This window comes from Rhinolophus sinicus, chromosome 1 (genome assembly GCF_057876585.1).
Source record: "Rhinolophus sinicus isolate RSI-liver-muscle chromosome 1, RSI-T2T, whole genome shotgun sequence".
Lineage (NCBI taxonomy): Eukaryota > Metazoa > Chordata > Mammalia > Chiroptera > Rhinolophidae > Rhinolophus > Rhinolophus sinicus.
In genome coordinates, this window is record NC_142501.1 from 197,603,452 (window position 1) to 197,628,476 (window position 25,025).

At 37.8% G+C, this 25,025-nt stretch overlaps 1 protein-coding gene and 1 pseudogene across 6 annotated transcripts in view; one reads left to right on the forward strand and one right to left on the reverse strand.

Annotated features, from left to right (window-relative positions):
• The window catches only part of TBC1D19 (TBC1 domain family member 19), a 113,452-nt gene extending 93,427 nt beyond the window's left edge, over positions 1 to 20,025 (reverse strand). For 2 of the 6 annotated variants that reach the window (XM_074322109.2, XM_019743921.3), the window contains exon 1: positions 19,784 to 20,023. In XM_074322109.2, the coding sequence (XP_074178210.1) occupies positions 19,784 to 19,882 (99 nt within the window). In that variant the 5' untranslated portion in view covers positions 19,883 to 20,023. Of the gene's footprint in view, positions 1 to 15,001; positions 15,258 to 19,783 lie in introns of those variants that run through there. The other 4 variants (XM_074322112.2, XM_074322118.2, XM_074322099.2 and 1 more) reach the window with 3 other exon arrangements.
• Positions 220 to 15,498, forward strand: LOC109453854 (developmental pluripotency-associated protein 4 pseudogene; annotated as a pseudogene).
• Positions 20,026 to 25,025: the final 5,000 nt, after the last annotated feature.

Here is a 25,025-nt window from a genome sequence, read left to right on the forward strand (position 1 = left end):
GAGCACCTTAAATTAACTGGACTAGCTCACAAGAAAGACTTTTTTACCTACTCTTAAAATAGACGATCTGTGATAGTAGACTGTAGTCTAAATATAAAAACTTGCAGCTTATGAATATTAAACATCACATAGGGTTTTAATGAATACTTAACATCTATTTTTTCTGGTAGGAAAAATACTCAGATTTCTTAAATTCCCTCTATTACTATTACATCCAACATGTACAGCATCTACACCCAACGCCCAGAAACCCGGAGCAGCCGCCGTAAAATGGAGCGCATCCTCTTAGGATTGCTGCTCACGGTGACCCTGCATCTGTTGTGCATATTTATGGAAAATATATAAAACTATTTCACAAATGCTTAGTAATGTCTTTCATCTTCAAGTGCAGGCTGTCTACTCTACTGGTTTTTCATACTGTAATTTTTACCAAAAATAGTAATTTCTCCAACTTATAATGGCTTCAGTTACTGTCAACATGTTGCTCTTTCATCACCTACAAAGTTGACAATTAAGTTCGAGAACTCATCCTAGAAAAAGTGCTACATGCCTCATTGCTGAATATCACGAAGGTCACCTTCAAAGTACTCCCCTTGGGAAGCTATGCACTGATGCCAGCGCCTAGTCTACCCTTCAAAGCAATTCTGGAACTCTTTTTCTAGAATGGCCATCAGAGCTGTCGTCGCATTACCCTTGATGTCCTGAATGTCGTCAAAATGTCTGCCTTTCAGTATTTCCTTTACTTTCATGTAGAGAAAGATGTCATTGGGGGCCAGATCAGGTAAGTAGGGAGGGTGTTCCAATACAGTTATTTGTTTACTGGCTAAAAACTCCCTCACAGACAATGTTGTGTGAGCTGGTGCATTGTCATGGTGCAAGAGCCATGAATTAACTGTTGGCGAAAAGTCAAGTCGGCTAACTTTTTCACGCACTGGAAAAGTGCCTTTCAGCACTTCCAAATAGTAAACTTGGTTAACTGTTTGTCCAGTTGGTACAAATTCACAAGGAATCATCCCTCTGATATCAAAAAATGGTTAGCAACATCGGTGCAACAAGTTTGCAAACTTAATTGTCCGACCTTGTAGCTCAGATTCTAGAAGGCTATTTCTTGAGAAGGAATTTGTATTAGGGTATCTTGTAAGCATTTCAAACCTAAGAAATAAAAAATTGATAATATCTTCCACTCACAACCTGGTGCTCTTTCTCTTCTATTTTTGAATCCTCATCCATGTAATTACCATCCACCAGACCTTCCAGACAGAAGCTTCAGTTATTCTCAATGCCACTCTAACTCTTCTAGGATTCAACCCATTCCTGGGAAGATGGTATTGGTGGCAGTGAGCTTTTGGTTTTTTAATTTCCCTAATTTCCACATAAAAACAGACCAAGCAACTAGGTAGAAAAACCAAAACCCCAAGGAAAAGATATGCAATAAAAACTTGGTGATAAGATATGCTCCACAAACCTAAAATACCAGCAGCTGTGGACAAACCAATAGACACAAGACCTATATGATATTAGCATCTGTGTGCGAAGAAGCAGAAGGAAGAAGTGGGGTAGCTGATGAATGTAAAAACAGGAGAACTCCAAAGTAGCCAACAAGTATTCACTGGAATATATGATAAGTCAATTTTAGAACAGGAGCTGACACTGGGAGGGGTTCTGTCTAATCCAGTATAACAGATGAGGTCTGAAAAGACTGGAACAGCCTAGCACCTATGAATTTTTAAAACTGACCCATCAGGGCATCCTTTCCACACAAGGCCACATTGAGGAGAAAATGTTGATAAATAAAAATTGAAGATGATAGGGAACCAACTTATTATCTTGGAAAGTGGTAAAAGTCATTTATCCTGTCTTTCCTATAGGAATTGTACTATGGGTAACAAAATAATAGATAAGAGGAAATGTCTCTTTATAAAAGTATTCCAGCTAATAACTAAAAGAGATGTGATATAATTAAAATATCACCATTTTGCAACCCCTAATGAATTACTAATTCTAGGCATGGAGCAGAAGCAGCTCTTAACCTTGCAAAAGACAACCAGACATTATGGCCTTCTCAGTGAGAGAACACCACTGTCAATGATGTGGCCTCCTGAGTCAGTTCAAGCCTAAGCCTTTGGGTCTAGCTGTCAACTTACAATTCATACAAAGGACAGAGGAACACATTAAGCTTCACCATGAGTGTGCAATCAGAAAAATCTAGGATGTGAGAAACTCTAAATGTCAAACAACTCAGCTGTTCAGCTGATAAATTATAAGGAAAAAGAAGGAAAGGAGAGAAAAACCTGTCAGTTTTAGAGGACTTTAAAAGGCGCTTTCACTCAACTTAGTGCTGGAAGTTCTAGCCATAGCAGTCAGACAAGAAAAAGAAATAAAAGACCTCCAAGTTGGAAAGGGGGAAGTAAAATTGTCATATGCCGACGACATGATACTACACATAGAGAACTCAAAGATGCCACCAGAGAACTATGAGAACTGATAAGTGAATTTAGTAAAGTAGCAGGATACAAAATTAATATTCAGAAATCAGTAGCACTTGTATACACCAACAACAAACTATCAAAAGGAGAAATTAAGAAAACAGTCCCATTTATAATTGCTTCAAAAACAATAAAATACTTAGGAATAGATTTAAACAAGGAAGTAAAAGACCTGTACTCAGAAAATTATAAGACACTGAAGAGAGAAATTAAAGAAGATACAAATAAATAGAAACATATACCATGCTCATGCATAGGAAGAATTAATATAGTTAGAATTTCCATACTACTTAAGGCTATATATAGATTCAACGCAATCCCTATCAAATTACTAATGACATTTTTCACAGAACTAGAACATATAATTCTAAAATTTATATGTAACTATAAAAGACCCTGAATAGCCACAGCAATATTGAGAAATAAGGACAAAGAGGGAGGTATCATGCTACCTGACATCAAATCATACTACAAGACTATAGTAATCAAAACAGCATGGTATTGGCATAAAAACAGACACATAGATCAATGGAACAGAATAGACAGCCCAGAAATAAATCCATGCTTATATGGTCATTTAATCTATGACAACAGAAGCGAGAATTTACATTGGGGTAAAGACAGTCTATTCAATAAACGGTGCTGGGAAAACTGGACAGATACATACAAAAAAAGATGCTGGACAACCTCCTTACACCATATACAAGAATAAACTCAAAATGGATTAAAGACTTAAACATAATATCTGAAAACATAAAACACCTAGAAGAAAATATAGGAAGTAAATTTACAGACATTACCCTGAGTAATATTTTTACTGATATATCCCCTCGGGCAAGGGAAACAAAAGAAAAAATAAACATATGGGATTACATCAAACTAAAAAATTTTTTACAGCAAAGCAAATCATCAATAAAACAAAAAGATATCCTCTTGAATGGGAGAAGATATTTGCCAATGATACATCTGACAGTGGGTTAATATCTAATATTTATAAAACACTCATTCAGCTCAACACCAAAAAAACAAACAAACAATTTAAAAAATGGGCAAAGGACATGAAGAGACATTTTTCTACAATGGCCAACAGACATATGAAAATATGCTCACCATCACTAATCATTAGAGAAATGGAAATAACATCACAATGAGATACCACTTCACTCGGGTCAGAATGGCTACCATCAATAAATCAACAAACAAGTGCTGGGAAGGATGTGGAGAAAAGGGAACCCTCGTGCACTGCTGCTGGGATTGCAGATTGGTGCAGCCACTATGGGAAACAGTATAGAGGCATCTCAAAAAACTGGAAATGGAACTACCTTATGACCCAGCAATTCCACTCCTAGGTATCTATCCAGAGAAATCCAAAACACTAATTTGAAAAAATATATGCACCCCTATGTTTACTGCAGTACTATTCACAATAGCCAAGACATGGTAACAACTGAAATGCCCATCAGTAGATGACTGGATAAAAAAACTGGTACATTTATACAATGGGGTACTACTCAGCCAGAAGAATAAAATCTTACAAGTTGCAATGACATGGATGCACCTAGAGAATATTACTCTAAATGAAATAAGTCACACAGAGAAAGAAAAATACCATATGATCTCACTTATATGTAGAATCTAAAGAACAGAATAAACAAACAAAACAGAAATAGACTCAGAGATATAGGGGGAAAGAAAACTGAGGGTTGCTAGGTGGAAAGTAGGTGGGGATGGGGGAGAAGGTAAAGGGGTTGGAAAGTACAAATTAGTAATCACAACATAGTCACAGGGATATGAAGTACAGTTTGGGGAATATAGTCAATAATGTTGTAAAGATTTTGTAGATCAAATAGGAACTGGACTTATTAGGGGGACCACTTCATAGACTGTGTAGATGCCTGACCACTGGACTAGACACCTGAAGCTGAAGCTAAATAATACGGAATGTTAACTATAATTAATTTAAAAAAAATAAAATAAATATATATATATATTTATATACATTTACATATGTATATATAGAGATATGATCACGAGATATGGAGTACAGCATAGGGAATAGAGTCAATGGAATTGTAACAGTTATATACGACAACAGAGGGGTAGTAGATTGGGGGAGGGGATTATCACTTTGTGAGGGGTGTAAATGTCTATTACATTGTTTTATACACCTGAAAGTAATAAAAAAAAATCTTTATTATGAGCTAAAATTGGTTCCCCTTAAAATTCGTCACCCCACCTCCACCCCAAGATCACAGAAAATAAGCCTAATCCCTTTCCGTGAGATACCTACAAATATTCAAAGATGGTTATTATGTCTTTCCTAAAAACTTCTCTTCTCAAGGTCACATATATTTCCAGGTTCTTGAAGTTCCCCTCCTATGACAGATTCTTCTTATCACTCTGGCCATTCCTCTTTGAGCAAAATCCCGTCCAACTTGTCCTCTACTCTAGTCACATGCTAACTGACCTCACCACTTCATTCATTCCACTAGACCATTGATTGACTCTCAGACGTTTAAGTCTCAGGACTCTTATAAATTACTAATGATCTAAGAGTGGATGGTGTCCACTGATAATTTACAGCATTAGAAACTAAAACAGAAAAATTAAACCTCTTTGCTTATTAGTACAGCAGTTCCTCAAAAAATGTAATAATAATTCAAATACCATCTGATTCAGCAATTCTAATTCTGGGTACATACTCAAAAGAACTGAAAGCAGGGACTTGAACAGATACTTGTACACTCATGTTCACAGCAGCATTATCCACAATAGCTAAAATATGGAAGCAAACCAAGTGTCCACGGACAAATAAATACATAAACATAACTGGCATGCACATACAATGGAATACTATTTAGCCTTAAAAAGGAAGCAAATTCTGACATATCTACTTTGAACATTATAAGTGAAATAAACCAGTCACAGGAAAACAAATATAGCAGGTCCTCAAATAATGTCATTTCGTTCAACGCCATTTCGTTATAACATTGATGAGATGCCATTGGAACTTAACTCTCATTTATGTCAATTAGCCTATGGTAAAATTGGTTTCATTATACATCATTTTACTTATAAACACAGAAATTATCCATGATGTTAAGTGAGGACTTACTGTACCATATGATCCCACTTATAATAAGGTAGAATAGTCAAATTCAAATAGACTGAAAGTAGAATGGTGGTCGCCAAGGGCTGTGGGGGTCAGGAAATCGGGAGTTATTGTTCACTGGGTACAGACTTTCAATTTGGGATGATGAAAAAGTTCTGGAGATGTGTGAATATGCTTAATATCACTGAACTATACACTTAAAAATGGCTAAAATGGTAAATCTTATGTATATTTTACCACAATAAAAATCATTTAACACATCTAAAAATAACAATACGTATTGTTTATTAACCTAAATATTTTTATTTAAAAGAACTGTATTTTCAGAAGCAAAAATGAATGAGAAAAAGAGGCACTGTTTTACATTTTTGCAAATCTGATGTTTGGCTTAATAGAAGACAGCTGGATTCTTCAATTTGCTGTGATATTCCATCTGTGACACTAGCTTGTTCTGACTGATGTATATGAAAAAAATCAGCATCATGCAGATATGTAACCGGAAAAGAGAAGGCTATTGTAATGTCCTTTCCTAATAAGGCTGATATTCTCCTTTGATAGTACACCAAAATTTGACAAGTAGTAATTTCCTCAAGATTAGTTGCAATGTTGAATCTGAATATCAATAAACTTTTCATACTTTATTACATAAGCATGATTGATCTGCCTTGCACTTTGAATCAATCTTCTACCTATACATGATTTTGTAACATTAAGCATTGATCATTTCAAATATATCGATTAACTAAGTGATGCAGTGGACACATTTCATTAAACAATATCCAAAAAGTAACATTCCTTAATATCACCATCAATATCATTAGAAAGTTCTTTAAGTATTGGGAAGCCATCAAGTTCACAGTGGTGGATACAAGTTTTACAGAATCTAGTATTTATTTAAAGCTTGAATTTCATCATCGGCAACACATAATGGTTTCCTTGAAGTGAGACTCACTTTGCTCATTTCAGAGAAAATATCTGCCAAATACCTAAGTCTGAATAACAATAGTTTGTCAATTGCTCTTTTAAGTAAAAATGGTGTTTCATTAACAACAACAAAAAAGCAGTTCTGCTTGTAACTCAATCAATTAATTGCAGGAGTGCTTTTCCTCTAGATAATCATCTTATCTTAATATACAGAAGAAGTGCCTTATGCATACTTTCTATTTCCTGAAACAGAATACTAAAATGATGTATACTGAAGAAATGAGATTTAATATAATTAATAATTGTTTACTGTTTCATCAAGGACACTCAAGTAAAACTAGCTTTTTTTCTTTTGTAAAAGTGTGGTGGTGAAGAGTATAATGATTACTAGCACAGTTTGGTACCAGCTCCCTGATTTGTGCTAAGACACTAGCAATTAAATCCACTGACACTGCTTTTTACCATGAGCACAAATGTCAGCACAATAAGATTTTCTTTTTTAAAACAGGTATTATTGTATTATATATTATATTATGTTATATTATATTATAAACTAGTTTTGACCTGGAAGTGTCTTAGGGACCACCAGGGGTCCACAGACCATACTTTAAGAACCACTGCACTGGACTACAGGCTTCTTGAGGACAAGTGTCTTTCATCACTGTCCCCAACACCCTGCACAATAGCTGTCACACAGTACTTCAGAAATATGTTTTCAGTGAACGCATTCGCACTAGAGGTTCCTTTGATCTACACCTGCAAAACCCCATGGGAAACACAAAACAAATAAGACATTGTCCTTGTTCTCTGGAATTTTAGTCCAGAAAAGAAAAGAGCCAATAATAATAATAATAATAATAAAACGAATTCCACTATAAGAAAGAAAATACGTTACAGCAGAGGTATCATCCATAGAGAAAGGAACAATTACGCGTGATTCTCATTGAAGGAACTGGACAAGGGGAGCAAAGGCGTGGGGATGCTCCGTGCATTGACAGGCTGTGGAAACGTGGAAGCGCCCATGCACGTGGGAAGGAGTGAGTGGAGGATAGAGCTGGAACACTCTGCTCTGTTCCTGTCCATCTCACCGGTGCCAGAGGAATGTTCCTAAAAACCACCCTCCTCAAAATACCTCAATGACCCCTTCCCTGCCTATAGAATAAAGGCCAACTCATTCTGGCATTTACAATCCTGTGAAAATCTAGACCCACCCAACCTATCTAATTTTGTCTCTCTAGAAGCACCCTCTAACCGAGAACTTCGGCTTGGCCTTCTCGCCGTTCCTACATTGGGAATTCACTCCCATCGTCCCACGTTGGGTGCCATCCAAGCCTTCTCCATCCCAGACATTTCCTTTCAGTATAATTTTAACTACGATAAGCCTATTCATTTGCATTCTTCTTCCAACAATTACTTGAACACGTCCTGTGTGGCAGTTGCTGGATATAAAAAGAAAAATAAGACAGAGTTCTCCTCACTCTTGAACTCACAGTGCATTGAGGGACATAAACAAAAAGTTAAGGGAGAAGTGTGATTAAAGAAAGGACACGATGCCCTCTCCCACATCAATCTCCAAGCATACTTATTAACATAATTATTTTGGACTTTGTTTAATTTCTCTCAAGAGTCCATCACCACCACAGAAGAGAGGCTCATCAAAGCATGTTGAATTGGATATCCCCATTTCTTCCTAAAACTTTTGAATCGACCAGATTTGTTTCTGTAATCTTAGTCGTCCCACTGGACATGCCTTGCAGCCAGGAATGAATTTTAGTTTCAAATTTAGTTGGAAATGTTGGCTCTGTACAAGCTGACCATGCCCTCTGCTCAATCTGGGTTGTATAACTGGAGCCCTGCTCTGGTTTCTCTCACCTAGAGACGGCTCCCTCACTGGCTTTCTTTAGCTGATATCCCCAAGCTGATCCCCTTCTCTGCCAGCACGGGCCGGCTGTCTTACCCGCCTTACTCTGCCCACATCTTTACTTCTCAGCCTCCTTTCATAATAGGCTTTATGCCTGAAACAGTCTTCAGTTCACAATTAGCAATCTATCTTTTCCCTCTCATTTCAACCTGGCCTTCTCTAATTCAAGAATCTTACATGACTTTCTCTAAGCAACTCAGTGCTGAAATAAAACATGAAGAGATATACTTACTTACGCAAAGTAAACCCACATTTTAATAGTTATCTTATCCCTCAAGTACGTATATTCTATGACGACCAGAGGTTCCTTATTTTGAAATTTATTTGTTCACTGTCTTACTTTCCAGGGTTAAAGGACATGGCAGTAGCCAAGGTACATATGAGTGAGGATGATACCACTCCTTGACTTACACCAAACACAATCAGAGTCCCTGAATTATTAATTTATATGTCATCAGGAGTAGTGCCATCTGGAGCTTTCCCTAGTATATGCCAAATACCACCCTAGAGAGAAAAAAAAAAAGACAGAAGATAGTAAGCTCTAATCATGGCACAGGAATTCAATACCAATATATGTTCTATCTATTCATGCCTTACAAAAAATATATTTACTTGAAATCGACTTAATTAAATCCATTTAATTTTCATTTCCCTAAAATAAATAATAAATGGACAGCTTCTTCTCTCCTTTTTATGGTCTTGAAATTCTCTGTACATGGTACCTATTTCTGATAATGATGAATACAAAACAAACAATACTTGAAGTATAATCTCATAAGTTTTTTAGTAAAGAGACACTGGGGTTCTAGACTTGTGACAACATCCTATCCTTTATATTATTTCTTCTCTCTCCAGCTTTCTTCCTTTCACAATTCTATTACTTATAGTAACAATCTGAACAAAAAGACTTACTAAATACTTAATGGAATGGAAATGACATGAGGTTTTACACAACGTTCATTTTAAATACAAATAACACACAATCTAAAATCATGATGCTGATCTAGTGTTAGACATCAAATTTGGACTTAGGCTATTATTCTAGATGAGTAAGCAAATTCAATTTTAAGATGCAGGTTTACTTCATAACAACGTAACTCAGGAAACTCAGAAATAAAAAACAACCCTTTCTTAGAAACACAGAACCCCATGTTATCACACTAAGATCTTAAATAATTAAACTTCAATATTTAAAAGGACATATTATAATACAGTCCGTGTTGAATTATAACACAAAAAGAGAAGCAATAGTGGTAGGGAAAAATCTAAAAATCATTTATATTGGTCTTGACATGTTCTGTGTGCTTCTATTTTTCTAATTAAGTTGAGCCAACACTGCTCTAACACTTTCTGAGTATACTCAAACAGACAAAATGGAGGCAGTCCAAAAAATGCTGGTGACAGGAAAATGCCCTCCAGAATAAATTTTTAAAGACATGTAACAAACATCCAATTGTTTAAAAGTATATTATCAAAGCAGCTTGTAAAATTGCCTCTTAAGAGTTAGCTGATTTCTATTAAATGGATATAGGATTTGTGCTAATGGATATAAACTAAAATTGTCATCACATATTTTTCAAGTCCAACATTGCATTACTTTTAAAAGATCTCTATATTTTTTATAAATTTATAATATTATAGGTCTATTATTTTATTTCTCTTAAAAACTAGTCAAATACACATTTATGAGGGTCCCATGTAGTCATCTCCTTACCCTGCTTTATCTTTCTTTCTATGCCCTTGCTCAACTTTTTATTACATCAAGGCAATTAACTGTCTGATGTTATATGTACAGATATATAATCCTTTATTTGAAATTCCAAAACTTGGAAAAGCATTGAAAATCAAAGTTTTTTCATAACTGAATTGGTGGCAAAATATGTCCTGACTTGAATTCATTTAACAGCAAAATGTGATCTGACCTGAATTGACATGAGACTATTTAGTCCTTTATTTACCACACTGAGTGTGAAAATTCATACATTTTGCTCCATAAATATTAATGTATATAATTACAAGATACTGCAAGACCATGGTAGGCTATTAAATAATATACAGCATAGCCATAAATTAGCTTTCAAAAACTGGAAAAACATATGAATTCCAAAATATATCTGGCCCCAGGTTTTAGATAGTGGATTGTAAACCTGTATTTATTTGTAACGCTATCATCTCTTCATGAGGGCAGAACTTTATCTTATTCACTGTTGTATCCCCTGGGTCTAGTATGTGCCTGACACATACTAAATACTCTTAAAATTCAACAATAACAAAACACCCAATTAACAAAATGTGTAAAAGATCTGAACAGAGGACGTATGGGTGGCAAATGAACATATGAAAAGATGCTCAGTATCATGTGCCATTAAGGAATTGCAAATTTAAATAACAGTGAGATATTACAACATACCTATTAGCATGGCTAAAATCTAAAACACTGATAACACCAAATGCTGTGAGGCTGTGGAGCAACAGAAACTGTCATTCATCGCTGGTGGGAATGCAAGATGGTCCAGCCGCATCAGAAGACAAGCTGCCAGTTTCTAACAAAGCTAATCATAATCTTAACCATGTAATCCAGCAATCACGCCAAAGGAGTTGAAAACGTATGTTGACACAAAAGTCTTCCCAGGAATGTTTATAGCAGTTGTATTTATTCACAACTGTCAAAACTTGGAAGCAACCAAGACATCCTTCAATAGGTGAATATATAAACAAACTGTGATACTTCCACACGATAAAATATTATTCAGAAAAAAATACATAGAGGAACATAATGTATATTGCTAAGTGAACGAAACCAGTCAGAAAAGCCTACATAAGGTGTAATTCCAACTATATGATATTCTTAAAAACGAAACTATAGAGACAGTAAAAAATCAATCAATCAATCAGTGGTTGCCAGGGGCTTGTGAGAAGAGGGAGGAATGGGTAGGTGCGGCACAGAAGATTTTCAAGGCAGAGAAACTACTCTATAAGATACTGGAATAGTGGACACATGACATTATACCTTGTCAAAACCCATAGAACCGTACAACATAGTGAACCCTGTGTCTATGAATTTTTGTTTCTTTATTTGTTTGTCTTGTTCCTTTGTTGCTTTCAGTTTTATATCCCACATATCAGTGAAATCATATGGTTCTCAGCTTTCTCTGTCTATTTTGCTCAGCATAATAATCTCAAGATCCAACCATGTTGTCGCAAATGGCACTATTTCATCTTTTCTTATGGCAGAATTCCATTGTGTGTGTGTACCACATCTTTATCCAGTCACCTATCGAAGGACACTATGGTTGTTTCCATGTCTTGGCCACCGTAAATAAAGCTGCAATGAACATCAGAGCACACATATCTTTGTGGATAAATGCTTTCAGATTTTTTGGATATATACCCAGAAGAGGGATTGCTGGGTCACATAGTTCAGTCATTATCAGAGGGTAAGAGGGGAGGAGGGTGACAGATGAGGGTAAACGAGGTCAAATATATGGTGATGGAAGGAGAACTGACTCTGGGTGGTGAGCATACAATATGATATATAGATGATGTATTACAGAATTGTATACTTGAAACCTATTTAATTTTACTAACCATTGTCACCCCAATAAATTTTAATTAAAAAATAAATAAGTAAATAAATAAATAAAGAGTGAACCTGATGTAAACTGAGGACTTTGGTAATAATTTATCAATATTGTTTCACCAATTGCCACAAATGGACCACACTATGCGAGAGGTTAATAGGGAAAACTATGTGTCGGCGGGAAAGAATGTCTGGGAACTCTGTATCTTCTGCTCAATCATTCTGTAAACCTAAAACTATTCTAAAAATAAAGTCTACTAATTAAAAAAAAAAACAACGTCCCCAAATAAAATCTGAGACACAGTTTTCACTGGAGAATTCTTCCAAACTTTTAAGAAAAGAAAAACAAAAACACAACAATCGCATAATACTCTTGCAACAAATAGAAAATAAAAAAGAAAGGAATACTTCCCTACTCATTTTAGCAGGCCAGCATAACCCTGATATAAGACTTGTCAAAACCATTACAAGAAAGGAAAATTATAGACCAATCTTTTTCGTGGATACAGATATAATTCTTAAACACTTATTACTGGAGTTCTGCTAATGCATAGGATATAAAAAAGCCAGTATAAGAAATGTCACTCCCACCCTAACAATGAGAAAAAGTGGTATAATCTACAAAATCATAATTTTTCAATCCATCAGAAAACTGAAGATGTAAGACAATCAAGTGAATTAAATTCTAAAGAGTAACAAGAGGGAACTCCAAACTATTATATTTTACCTTTGGCAGAGCACAAGAGGAAAAGGTGGCAATCATACAAGTGAGAAAGAAGGAGTCGGCTAATCAGCTAAAAATTTAACTGTTATAGATTAGATGTGGGCTACCGTGTCAGTTTAGAATGACTGGGAGCCCAAAACACAAAGGGAATGCACACTTCCCTGCACGCTCTTTTCCATAGGTCTCTACCAGGTGCCCCCACAAGACTGGGGGAAGAGCGGGAAACTGCAAAAAGGCCCTTTCTGTGGCACAGGTGTGCAAGAAGGATAGACCGCCATTGCAGAACAAGCATAAAACAATATCAGCTTGTCCAAACTCTCCTCTGATGTGAGAGTAAATAAAGCCTTAAACCTTTAGGGGAGGGTTCAGAAACCAAACCACTTTGAACACAAGGCAATAATTCATTGCTTCTGGGGGTGAGATAGATGCAAAAATCATCTTCCTCATGGAAAGGTAAGAAAACTCTCCTGGGCCCAGGATCCTGCAGCAGCACAAAGCAGAGGTAAGCCAGCACTAGGAGGAACAGAATTCCTCTTTCACCTGTTACCTGCCACAGATACAAGGCAGAGTTTGGCTGCCAAAGGCAGAAGAGGCAGAAACACTGAGAAAGACCCACCCCCAGAGCACATGGACTGAGACAGGACCAGGGGAATAGAGAACGTCTGTACCTGCGTGAGTCAGGACTGAGTAACAAACAACAGACTACTGCTGAAGAGGACTAAGAGATGGAGAGAGGCGTCCCTGTGTGGCACAGAGAAGCAGAGACAGATGCAAGCTGCGGATGTAGTAGAAACACTGAGAAAAGCCCTCTAATGCCCCCAGCCCCTTCTAAGGACAAAGTTACAGCAGTACACCAAATCTGAAGCCTGTGGCGCATGCAAGCCAATGACAGTAATAACAAAATGTGACCCTGGCTTGCCTCCTGGCTGTATTGACGGAAGCCTCCACACTCAGTAAGGATAGAGAACACTGGAACAAAACTGTCAATCTATTTGACCTAATGGATGTTTATAGAAAAGCCACAGCAGAATGCTAATGCTTTTCCAGTACACATGGAACACTCAAAAAGATAAATAACCTAAATAGCCCTGCATATATTTTACTAATTAAATTTTTTATTAAAAATGTTCCCACAAAGGAAACTCCAGGCCCTGATGACCTTACTCAGAATTCTACCAGACACGTAAGGAAGAAATAATATTAATTCCACACAACTCCTTCCAGAAAAGGAACAAAGGGAATACTTCCCAACTCAGTTTATGAGATCAGCATTATCTGATATCAAAACTAGACAGAGATGTTAAAACTATAAATCATTTTTTAATGAAAATGCAAGCAAAATCAACAAAATACTAGCAAATCTTATCAAGAAATATGTAAAAAAGGATAATGCATTGTAACAAAGTGGAATTTATCTCAGGAATACAAAATTGGTTCAAAATTCGAAACCAATCAATATTGCTCACTATGTCAACATACTAAAAAGAAAAATCACATGTGCATCTTTACAGATACATGAAAATCACTAGACAAAATTCAATATTCATTCACAATAAAACTCTCAGAAACTAAGGAATAGAACAGACCTTCTTCAACCTAATAAAAAGCACCTATACAACATTGCACCAGAGGCACTATCCAGTGTAACAAGGCAAGAAAACGAAATAAAAGGCATGCAGATTAGAAATAAAGAAGTAAAAATTATCTTTATTCACATATGAAATGTGCTTGGAAAATCCTAAGCAATCTGCAAAAAAGGTACTATAACTGAGTAAGTTAAGTAAGGTCGCAGGATACATGGTAAATAGACAAATATCAACTGTATTTCTGTATACAAACAAGAAACAATTGGAAAGATTTTCTTTTTATCAATCTCAACTTCTTTTCTGAATTTGGAGAATTCAAAGGCAAGAACTGGAACTGCAGACAGAAGTCAGGGGAGAAAAATATGACTTGCAAACTCCAGCCTGTCTCAGCACAAGCTGAAGAGGAACAGCGGGCTGCTGGTGAACCAAGTACACAAGAAGCTCAGGGAAGGGAACCAATCGAAAAAGATCTGTGTCCACAAAAGATAGCACAAGGCAATGAAAGAGTAAGACTTCAGAAGAGGGTACCAATTCCTCCATTACCCTCTAAACTGCCACCAGTCTACTTGCTTCTCCAAGACATCGTGAGGGCCTGGTGCCAGCAATGAAAGCTGGCCACCAAAGGCTTGAAATCGGAAGCATGTAAGAGACTATGCGATTCTGCTCACCCTAATCAAAAGGATGTTCCTGTCACAGCAATGGAGGCCAAGATCCTGACAAAATCTCAAGGGGAATTTAAGATGGGAAAGGGGGAATGAGTCTGGAAAGGTCTGATCCTTCTAAAGTGACTGCGCCTCCTGAGGAAGGGGCGCCTGCTCTCCTTGAGGAAATGGCCAATGTCGGGATGACAAGGTCCGCCCTGGATGATGTGTTTGCTCCTGGACCAGAACTGCAGCCGCAGCTGGGAAGATGGAGGCAGTGGAATCACAAGAGGCCCCGGGTCAGGTGGTGTGTGGTCCACGGGCGAGGTCTCCCAGCGGATACAGAGGGTTGGGTCCAGCTACAGTCTTACGCTGGGCAAGCCTGGGTTCCTGCAAAACAAGGGAGACTGTGTGCACTCTTCTTGCTGCCTGCCTGCAACTTTCCACCCTCGCACCTGGAGGATAATATGCTGTGTCCCAAATGTGTTCAGAGGAATAAGGTGTTGATGCAAAGCCTCCAATGAGATTACAATGCCAGGAAGAGGGATATAGCTATGGTTATAATTAATGGTGGAAAGGAGACTGCTATCAACACGTGGTGCTACTGACAGCTGAACTCCAGGCTGCTCCACACCCTGCATGCTTCCTGCTTAGAGAGGGCACACAGACTGGTGGGGTGCAGATGTTACCCACAGACCCCCAACAGTGTCTTGTGTCTGCATTGGTTGGGATACAGAGTGTTACGTTTTAAAATGGAAAAGCATTTCACAAATTATCATTCATTGCAGTTAATAAGATGAAAAAGTGAATTCTATCAAATGATTACTCTTCTGAAATAGAAGTGACCTCAGCAACTCTTTCAAAGGGGGAGCTGGAGTTGAGCCTTGTGAAGGGGTTAAAGTGAAGAAACAATGTGCTCCTGTCCTGGATTCCCACCTCAGAATGCCGACTCCCCCGGGCATTCTGCTGCCTTCTAATTCTGAGTTCAGTGGCTTCTAATTATTGACCATTTTAAGCTAAAGGGAACGCTCTTATTCTCTCCACTCTCCAAAACACATTCTTAATATACAACACAACATTTTTTGAAGTTTTCTTAACCTGAGATTTCTCTGATGTGATGCATCTCTGGGATAAAAACACAGGGCACTTGGTCAGTGTTATTTCCTCTTGTAATAGTTTTGCATATTCTTACTGATTAAAAATGTTCAAGGTTACTTCTGAATCACAAATACATGTTTAAAATGTGTATATAAAATAATTCATCTATTGTATTTAGGAAACTATGTATTGTACGCAAATTATTGTTCTTAATAGGATTAAGCCAAAAGGCATGATTATCAGTGGTCAGAAGTTTTCAGTGTAATAAATAATACACACATTTTTCTTATTACATCTTATTTTATGTTTATTCTGTTTTCTTTTTAATTTTTTTCCTTATTTTCGTTGGATGGCTCAAATTTCTATTCTATTTCTTTCCTCTATGCCTTTATTAATTTGGGAATTTTACTTTGCTTTCTGATTCTGCTTATGGATAGCTCCCTGTTCCTAACACACTAAAATAAACTTAAAATTCTCTCTCTATAAAATCATGTTCTACCACTAACATGGTTTATTTACCCCTCCTCACTTCTCCTGGCGAGATAAAAATCTCCAAAGTCATATTTATTCCCCAACTCTCCCTAAAATCCACATGCCTTTCCCAAAATTCCTATAAAGTTTTAACTACTTTATTCTATCCCCCCCTTACTGTCCCAGAATATTGTTTCAAGGAAGAGAGACAAGTTGTAGCTATATACTCTGAGCCTCAGATGAATTCCGTTACAAAGGGACCCTGTGGTGTGATGACCTTGATTGGAGCGAGCTAAGCAAAGAGCCATTTTCCCATCTGGAAATTAAAGTTAACAGCCACAAAAATATGTCTGTGCCCACAAGCACATGTGTGGTGTGTTCATGTGTGTAAGGTGTAAGGTGCAATAGGAATATGATGTGAGAAATCTGGGATCAGCCCTCCACCCTTCCCTTGGCTCCAAAGGGGCAGTTAAGACTCCAAGGGTTGGTGCCTAAGTAACAGCACTGGAGTTGGCTCCTGACCAACACACTGCTGACTGAGGCAAATTAATCTGCATGAAGAAAGCCTGTGCACTCACTGACAGGAAGCAAAAGTGGAACTGGGCACATTTCCAAGTATCCCTAGCCCTAAGGAGCAGAGGTGGGAAGAAGGAAATAGATGGGAAGACTTTTTAAATACTAATTCACTGAATTGGAATTGATTTACCTTAAACTACCTCAAGTAAATTTCTACATTTGGCAAGTATGGGGCTTAAAGACAAAAATTGGTTATGCCCACCTTAAACAAGTATTCAAAATTATCACCGGGAATGATACGAACAAATGTGTTTTCTGATTGGCTACACTATACGACTGATACTACTCTTGCCAAAAAGATCTAACAGGAATCTACTCACAAGGAAGCAAACAGTCCTGATTATACCTGTTGTCCCAGCATAATTAAATGAGCTTACTTTGTTTTGTGTGGGAGTTCATTAGGCGTATCCATATGTAAAAATCCACAGAGCTCTGCGCTTAAGAAGTATATGTTTTACTATAGGCAAGTTACATATTACTCTTTTAAAGTGTTATGGTTTGAATGATAAAATATAGTTCTAGTCAAAAGGATGTTTTGGAATAATTGGGGAAATTTGTGTTGTACCAACTTTTATGTTTGAAAAATTCTAAACAAAAACTTTAATTTTAAAATAAAAAAAGAAACAATTGGAAATTGAAATGAGAAGAAATGTCAACATTTAAAATAGCATCAAAAAACATGAAATACTTAGGGGAAAATCTTAACAAAATATTTGCAAGATTCGTATACTGAAGTGTAAAACACTGACAGTAGAAAATAAAGAAGATATAAATAAATGGAGAGATAAAGTATATTCATGGGTCAGAAAATTCAATATTGTTAAGAGGTCAATTCTCCCCACATTGATCTAGAATTCAACAGAATCCTAATCCAATACAAGCAAGTTTTTTTGTAGTAATTTACAAAATGAGTTACCTGATTTCAAGACTTACTCTAAAGATACCAAAATCAAAAGTGTGGTTATTAGCATAGTGATAGACAAATTGATCAGTGGAACAGAATAGAAAGCCAGAAATTGTGTGTGTGTGTGTGTGTGTGTGTGTGTACTAAATCGATTTTCAACAAAGGTACCAAGGAAATTAGCAACTAGGCATTAGAAAGAAATAGGTATAGTACTGGACATCCACATGCAAAAAAAAAAAAAAAAGGCTTTACATTGCATCATACTAAAAAATTAACTCAAAATGGATCACAGATCCAAATTGAAAAGCTAAAACTACAAAACTCTAGAACAAAACAGTAAAAGATTCTTAAGTAGGGCACAAAAAGCACAAATCATAAAAGAAGAAATTGATTAAAAAAATTATGTCATCAAAATTAAAATTTTTTGCTATTTGAAAGACCTGGTTAAGACAATAAAAAGATAAGCCACAGACTTGAAGAAAATATTTGCAAGATGCATATCTGATAAAGGACTGTGTCATATAGAAAGAATCCTTACAATTCAACAATAAGAGAACAAACAATTTTTTTAATGGGCAAAAGATTTGAACAGGATACTTCACCAAAGAAGATATAAACATGATAAGATGCTCAATATCATTAGTCATTAGGGAAATGTAATTAAGCCACAATGGGATATCATGCTCCTACCAGAGGAGTGTAATTAATAAATAAAAACTAATTAATAAAAAACTGACATCAAGTACTAGCAAGGAGGCAGAGAACTGAAACTCTCATAATTGGTGGTGAAAATACAAAATGCTACAGCTAATTTGGAAAAGCCTGACAGATTCTTATAAAATTAAACATACGCTTACCATACATTTCAGTAATTCTCCTCCTAGGTATTTATCCCAGAGAAAAGAAAACAAATATTCAAACACAAACCTATAAATTATATATCAGCTTGCATACATTAAAATGTATATATCAGCTTTACTCATAATCTCTATAACCAGAAACAACTCATTATAACCGAAATGCCCAGCAACCAATGAATGGATAGACAAGTAGTGGTGTATCCAAACAATGAAATACTACTTAGCAACAAAAAAGGAACAGAACTACTGAAATATCAACAACACGATGAATCTCAAAAGCATCATGCTAAATGGCAGAAACCAGGCACAAAAACTTACATACTGTATGGCTCCAGTTATATCACACACACACACACACACACACACACACACACACACACACACAAAGGCAAAGATCTCCTGGTCAATCTCTGCATCCAAAGAACCTAGCACATTGGAAAATAATAAATGCAGGGGTAGATGGATAGAGAGATTATTACTGGAGGGAGGGTAGAGTGCAAACAGGTGACAGACTGACACTAAAGTAAAAAGGCCCCTGGGGCCCAAACCCACCTACAGAACATTCAAAGGAAGGAGTGATCCAACCTCCCTCCACTGATTCCAGCTGTCAAAAAAATTAAACCCCGTATGAAAAATTAAACCCTGCAGTATGAATGAACAGCCTCAGCGTTTCTCTGGCCTGAAGAAAGGCACGATGCGCCCCACCCTTCTGTACAAATCTATTACCCCACGCACGAGGCTGAGCAAGTGGACCTTACACCCGGAAGAGAGGTTTTCGGTGCACAGGAGCGGAGCTGGAGAGACCAGAGGGGGACCCTGGCTCAGGTCAGCGGGGTGCAGACACCGGCATCGCCGCAGCCCCGCCCGCCTCCGTCCCTTCCCACACTCTGCCTCACTTACCCAGGCCTGCCGTTCCAACTGAGCGTACAAATTGGAGCCCTTGAGCTTTTGAACTATCTGAGCAATAATGAGAGATAGATCCGACTCCTCCTGCAACATTGCCCCCGCCCTAGCCCGCCGAGCAGCGGGGACAGGCCGCCGGCGCGAAGAGAACGGGCTACAGGGTCCCACTTAGGGCTCCTGACACTTCTCCGGGACCTTATTACGCTGGGACTCCTCCAGCGGGCGTTACCAAGCAACTGCCGGGCCTTTGTGTCCGTTCCTCTCTGGTCCCCCCCGCGCCTGAAGGTCCCAGCACCTGCGTTCCGTTTGCAGAAAACGCCCTGCTAAGGAGTAGCTTTTTATTGCATTGTCCCTGCTTCGTCTGTAGTTTAGAGGCAAGAAGAGGAGCTCTTTCCTCCAAAGCCATAGCGCCTCCGATGTACGAGGGGAACTCAGAGAGTTGTTTATTTTTGTATTTTCTTATAAAGGATCATTCATCTTCCACCTTTCAATCTCCGCAGAAATGGGGCTATGCACACAATGACATGGGGAATTATTACTTGCAAGCATTATCAGGTCTGACACCAGCTGTGTGAGCTTGGGCCAGGTTCTTACATTTCAGAACTCATTTACCCAGTTCACAGGATGTTGTGATGACTGGCTGAGATAATAACTGTGAAGGTACCTAGCACTGTCCTTTGCAACCCATTTTATTTCTCTGTGGTCTTATGCCAGGAATAAACAGGCAAGGACTTCTCATCTAACAACTTAAACAGGAAGCGTTTATTGACAGGTTTTCTGGGACACATTGGCAATTCAAGGATGACTGAGTCATTGTCCCAATCTTCAAGAAATGTACCATCTAAATTCCTCTTCTGCAATGTATTCATTCATTCAATCAGCTTTCCTTCCAATTTCACCCAGCTTTCAACTTATTGAGTATTTACATACAAGAAACTGTATTTCCATACAAAGGTAAATACATCATGGTTCTTGCCTTCAGGGAAACATATCAAAGATTCTTAGGAGAACTAGAAGTAACTGATTTCACTAATTGAATGACATTCCCAAAGGCAGCTAGAAAAAAAAGGCTTATGAAATAATACACACAGTGGAATAACCTTGCCAAAATCATCAAGGGTTTGTTTCAAATGTGTGTATGCATCTGTTTTAAGCAAAGCAAAGGTAAGATTCCAAGAGAACAGACCAAGATTGCTGCAAAACTCTAGCTAAACTACATTAAACTTTAGTGTGCTTAGGGATCAGAAGATTCCACTAGCGAGACCTGCTTATCTGCATTTCTGGAAATTCCCAGAATATTGTGATGCTGTTGGTCCAAGGACTGCACTCTGAATAGCAGAAGACAAGAGCAGGTAAGCAATAGATATTTAAAGGTACTGGACCCTTGGCCTCTTTGCACGACACCCTCACATTCATAACACCACTGTTCAGAATCTTGTGATAGCAAATACAGATTCCAAAAAACCTGTTTCATCAGGTTTGTTTATTAAAACAACTTTGGGAAGAGGAAGGTGGGGGTTGGGGGGAAGTACTTAAAGGCAATTAATGAAAGACTCTACAAAACATGTAGTTTCTCCACAAAACATGTGGTTTCTCTACAAAACATTCTCCTACAACTCAGATTTTCTCAAACTTGCAGGTAAGTAAATCTCCTTAACTCTTTATCATCTCACCATCCCAACACCCAACTGATTCATGAATCTCCCAGCACAAACCTCACTTTGAACCAGAAAACAAAACTATGGAGACAGTTCTTTTGAGTTGAAAGGAGAGAGGTGACTGATAGCTAAAGAGGTAAGGATGCTTATGTTGAGAGGGTTAAAAGTCATAGAGAGGAAAGAAGATAAAACTGTGGAGCAGAAGAAAAGGCATGATTCCTGGAGTCAGAAAACAGCCTAGCTCCCTTACTGTCATGTACCTTTGGGACTGCACGAGTCCCTTCCCCACTCAGAGTTTCAGCTTTCTAATCTGTAACAAGAGGGCAAATTACCCACGTGAAGAGATATTATGAAGAACAAAAGTAACTACCATTAAAATATCAATAAGTATGAATAAATTAAATATGAAAATTGAGATAAGTAAATAACAATAACGCCCTGGTCTATTGACAAGGGAATGAATGGAAAGTAATGAAATAAATGTAGCAAAATACATGAAAGTGCCCAAGTGCCCAGCACAATTCTTTGCACAGGTAGAGGCTTTAAATTATTTTAAAGGGGAAAACAATTTGTAGTCTTAAAGCAACAACTAAGAAGTCTGGATTTGATTCTGAAGGCATGTTCAAGAAAAAAAAAAAAATCTTAATCCTAACATAAAAAGTTTTTCTTACATAGATAGAAGCAGGTGTGTATAATTCAATTCTAGACCGCCTTCTGTTCTCTTTTTCCAATTCAATTTAGCAGAACTTTTCAGAACAACTGCTCTGCGCTAGGAATACAAAGAAGAGTAAGACATGGTCCCTTCTCTCAAGGAATTCTCAGTCCTAAAGGGATGGTGAGACCAGTACACAAAGAGCTGTAATGGTAGACAGGCCCCTTTAGTCTCCGACCTGTGTATCTGGAAATGATATACTTTGAGGTCGCTGTTGCATAAGAAACGGAAGGTGTAGATTCCCATATCCATCCCACAAGGGAGAACTTTGCTTTGGGAATCCTTACGTTAGCCAGAATGGGTGGCGATTGAGAAAACATTCTATTCCTGCCATTTTAGAGTGAAACATGATCCATTCTAACAGAGGACTAGCAATCTCATCTGAGTAGTTAAAACTATATCAAAAGGGACAAAAGTAAAATAGAGGCAGAGAGACGTCTCCTCATAATTCCCTCAAATTCAGAGTACAGACACTTCTGGGCCATCACATGTAGGGCTTTGGGTCCACTCCTGCCTTTCTCAGACCTACTCTGCTTTGATGAATTTACAGATTTAACTGTGGGTGAGAGGGTAGAGGGGTATATTTGCAAACCACTGACCTCACCTGAGCAAGGATGTAGACAACATCAAAATCACCCTGCCAGCCTAACACAAAAATGAGGCACTCTTTGGGGAATACAGGCATATGTAATTACTTTATTTACAGGAGCATGACTTGCATAAATTCTATAATCTACAAGGAAAAGTATTTTCAGCTGTTGTTTTAGAAGGAGACACTTAGCAGGCTGTGCCTGTAGGTTAGATTGAACTGTGATCTGTCAGGAATTGACTTAAAATCAAGAAAAAGTATTATGTGTGTTGTATCATGAATGTCACAGACCTCGGCGTCTTTGTGAACAAATGAGCTCACAGTGATATCAATTACCTGTTGCTGGATCGTTAGCTCTCATTTGCTGGAATAAAACATCAGGCTCCTCTTCAGTCTCTCCCCGTGACTTCCGGGAGTCTTCAGGAAGTGGCACATGCATGATTAGGAAAAACTCTGCTTGCGAGGTGCTCTGCCTGCTTCAGTGATGTCTGATGCCCCAACGCCACTGTCCAGGGTGCTGCTTCTTGTGTTCCCACAGCTGCAAAACACCAGACATGCTTAAATCCCAAGGCTCACAAAAGCCTTCTGATTCTACTTGCCACCTCTGCTTGTAAAGGTGGTCATACCTTGTTTCTGAGTCCAGGCTAGTATCAAAACATGCTCTCGTCCATTTTCCCATCTTTCATGCCTCTGGCCCCAGACAATGAAGTGTGAACCTAACCTAAGTCTAGTATTTAATACGGTGCCTAAAAGGTAGCAGGTACTTCTTAAGTGCTCGTCAAAGGAAAGAATGACCATCTACAATCTTCTTTAGATGGGGCTGCTTGGCTGAAGTCTTGCTGCTTTAAGTCCAAACTTTCAGCCCAGTGGTCTTCCAAACTTTACATCTTTGCATTAGAGAAGAAAAATAACAACAGAGGTCAAGATTCTCCAGAGGAACAGAACCAAATGGAGAGATCAGATACAGATATAGATATATAGATATCGATAGATTCACTTTTAAAAATTGACTCACATGATTGTGAGGACTGGAAAATCTGAAATCTGTAGGGCACCTCAGCAGGCTGGAAATTCAGGTAAGATTTGATGTTGCAGTTGTGAATCCAAAATCCTTAGGGCAGTGGGCTGGAAACTAGGGCAGGATTTCTAGGTTACAGTCCCGAAACAGAATTCTTTCTTCACCAGGAAACACCCGTTTTTCCTCTGAAGGCCTTCAACTGATTGGATGAGGCCCACCCACATTACAGAGGGCAATCTGCTTTACGTATAGTCAGCTGATTGTAGATGCTAACCATATCTATCAAAGACCTTCCCAGCAACATTTAGATTAGTGTTTGACCAAACAACTGAGCACTATAATCCAACCAGGTTAACATACAAAATTAACCATCACAAGAGGTATCTGTCTTCTTAATATAATTCTTTAATAGCCCTTGTTCTAGTCACACCTCCCTCCACAAAATCCCGTTCTACTTGGACCCTTCTTTGTCTCCCTAACATTGTGACTGTCTCTACAGCACTTCAACTCTGATTTTATGGTTTATGAGGGTCTTTGGCCCCTTACACTGCTGTGTTGGTCTTCTGTTTCTGGTTTGGCCCTGATGAGTTGGACTTCAGTGTTGGGGTGCCCCTTGGCAGACATCTAGGCCCAGTGGTCCATTGTGCTGGTTTTTAACAAGGAGTGATATTCTCTCCAGATTCCCCAAACAAAACAAAGTTTAATTCATGGAACTAAACATAACATACATATCAAATAACACTTTTGATAAGGGAAAAGGAAGATGGCAAAGTCAAACCATAGCCCCTAGGGGGCAGGGAGGGGTGGCTATGTTTCACCACTAGTATTTTAGTAAGAGTATGTGTTACTATGTGTGTGTGTGCACTTGTGCGTGTGTGTATGCATGTGATGTTATTTAATATCAAAACATATTGGAAACACTTTATATGATTGTCATTGACATTGACATATTACATCAGATAAATAAATGGTTCCATCTCAACTGACTCATTTGCTGTAACAACTTCACAATACAGATAAAGAAAGGGGACAGGAAATGTGGATGGTTGAAAAGCACATTTTAAGGTTTTTAAGATATGAGTAATGATGTAAATTTTTAAAATAAATTTCATAATTACTTTTTATATTCCCTTAACATAGACTGTCCAAATTAGAGCAAGCCTGGGAAGTCAAAATTTTCATTTCCTTTTGACAAGAGTGAAATTTGCGCTTTTCAAGAGTAAATAGAATTGCTTCAAGTCACACAACAAGAGGGAAGCAGA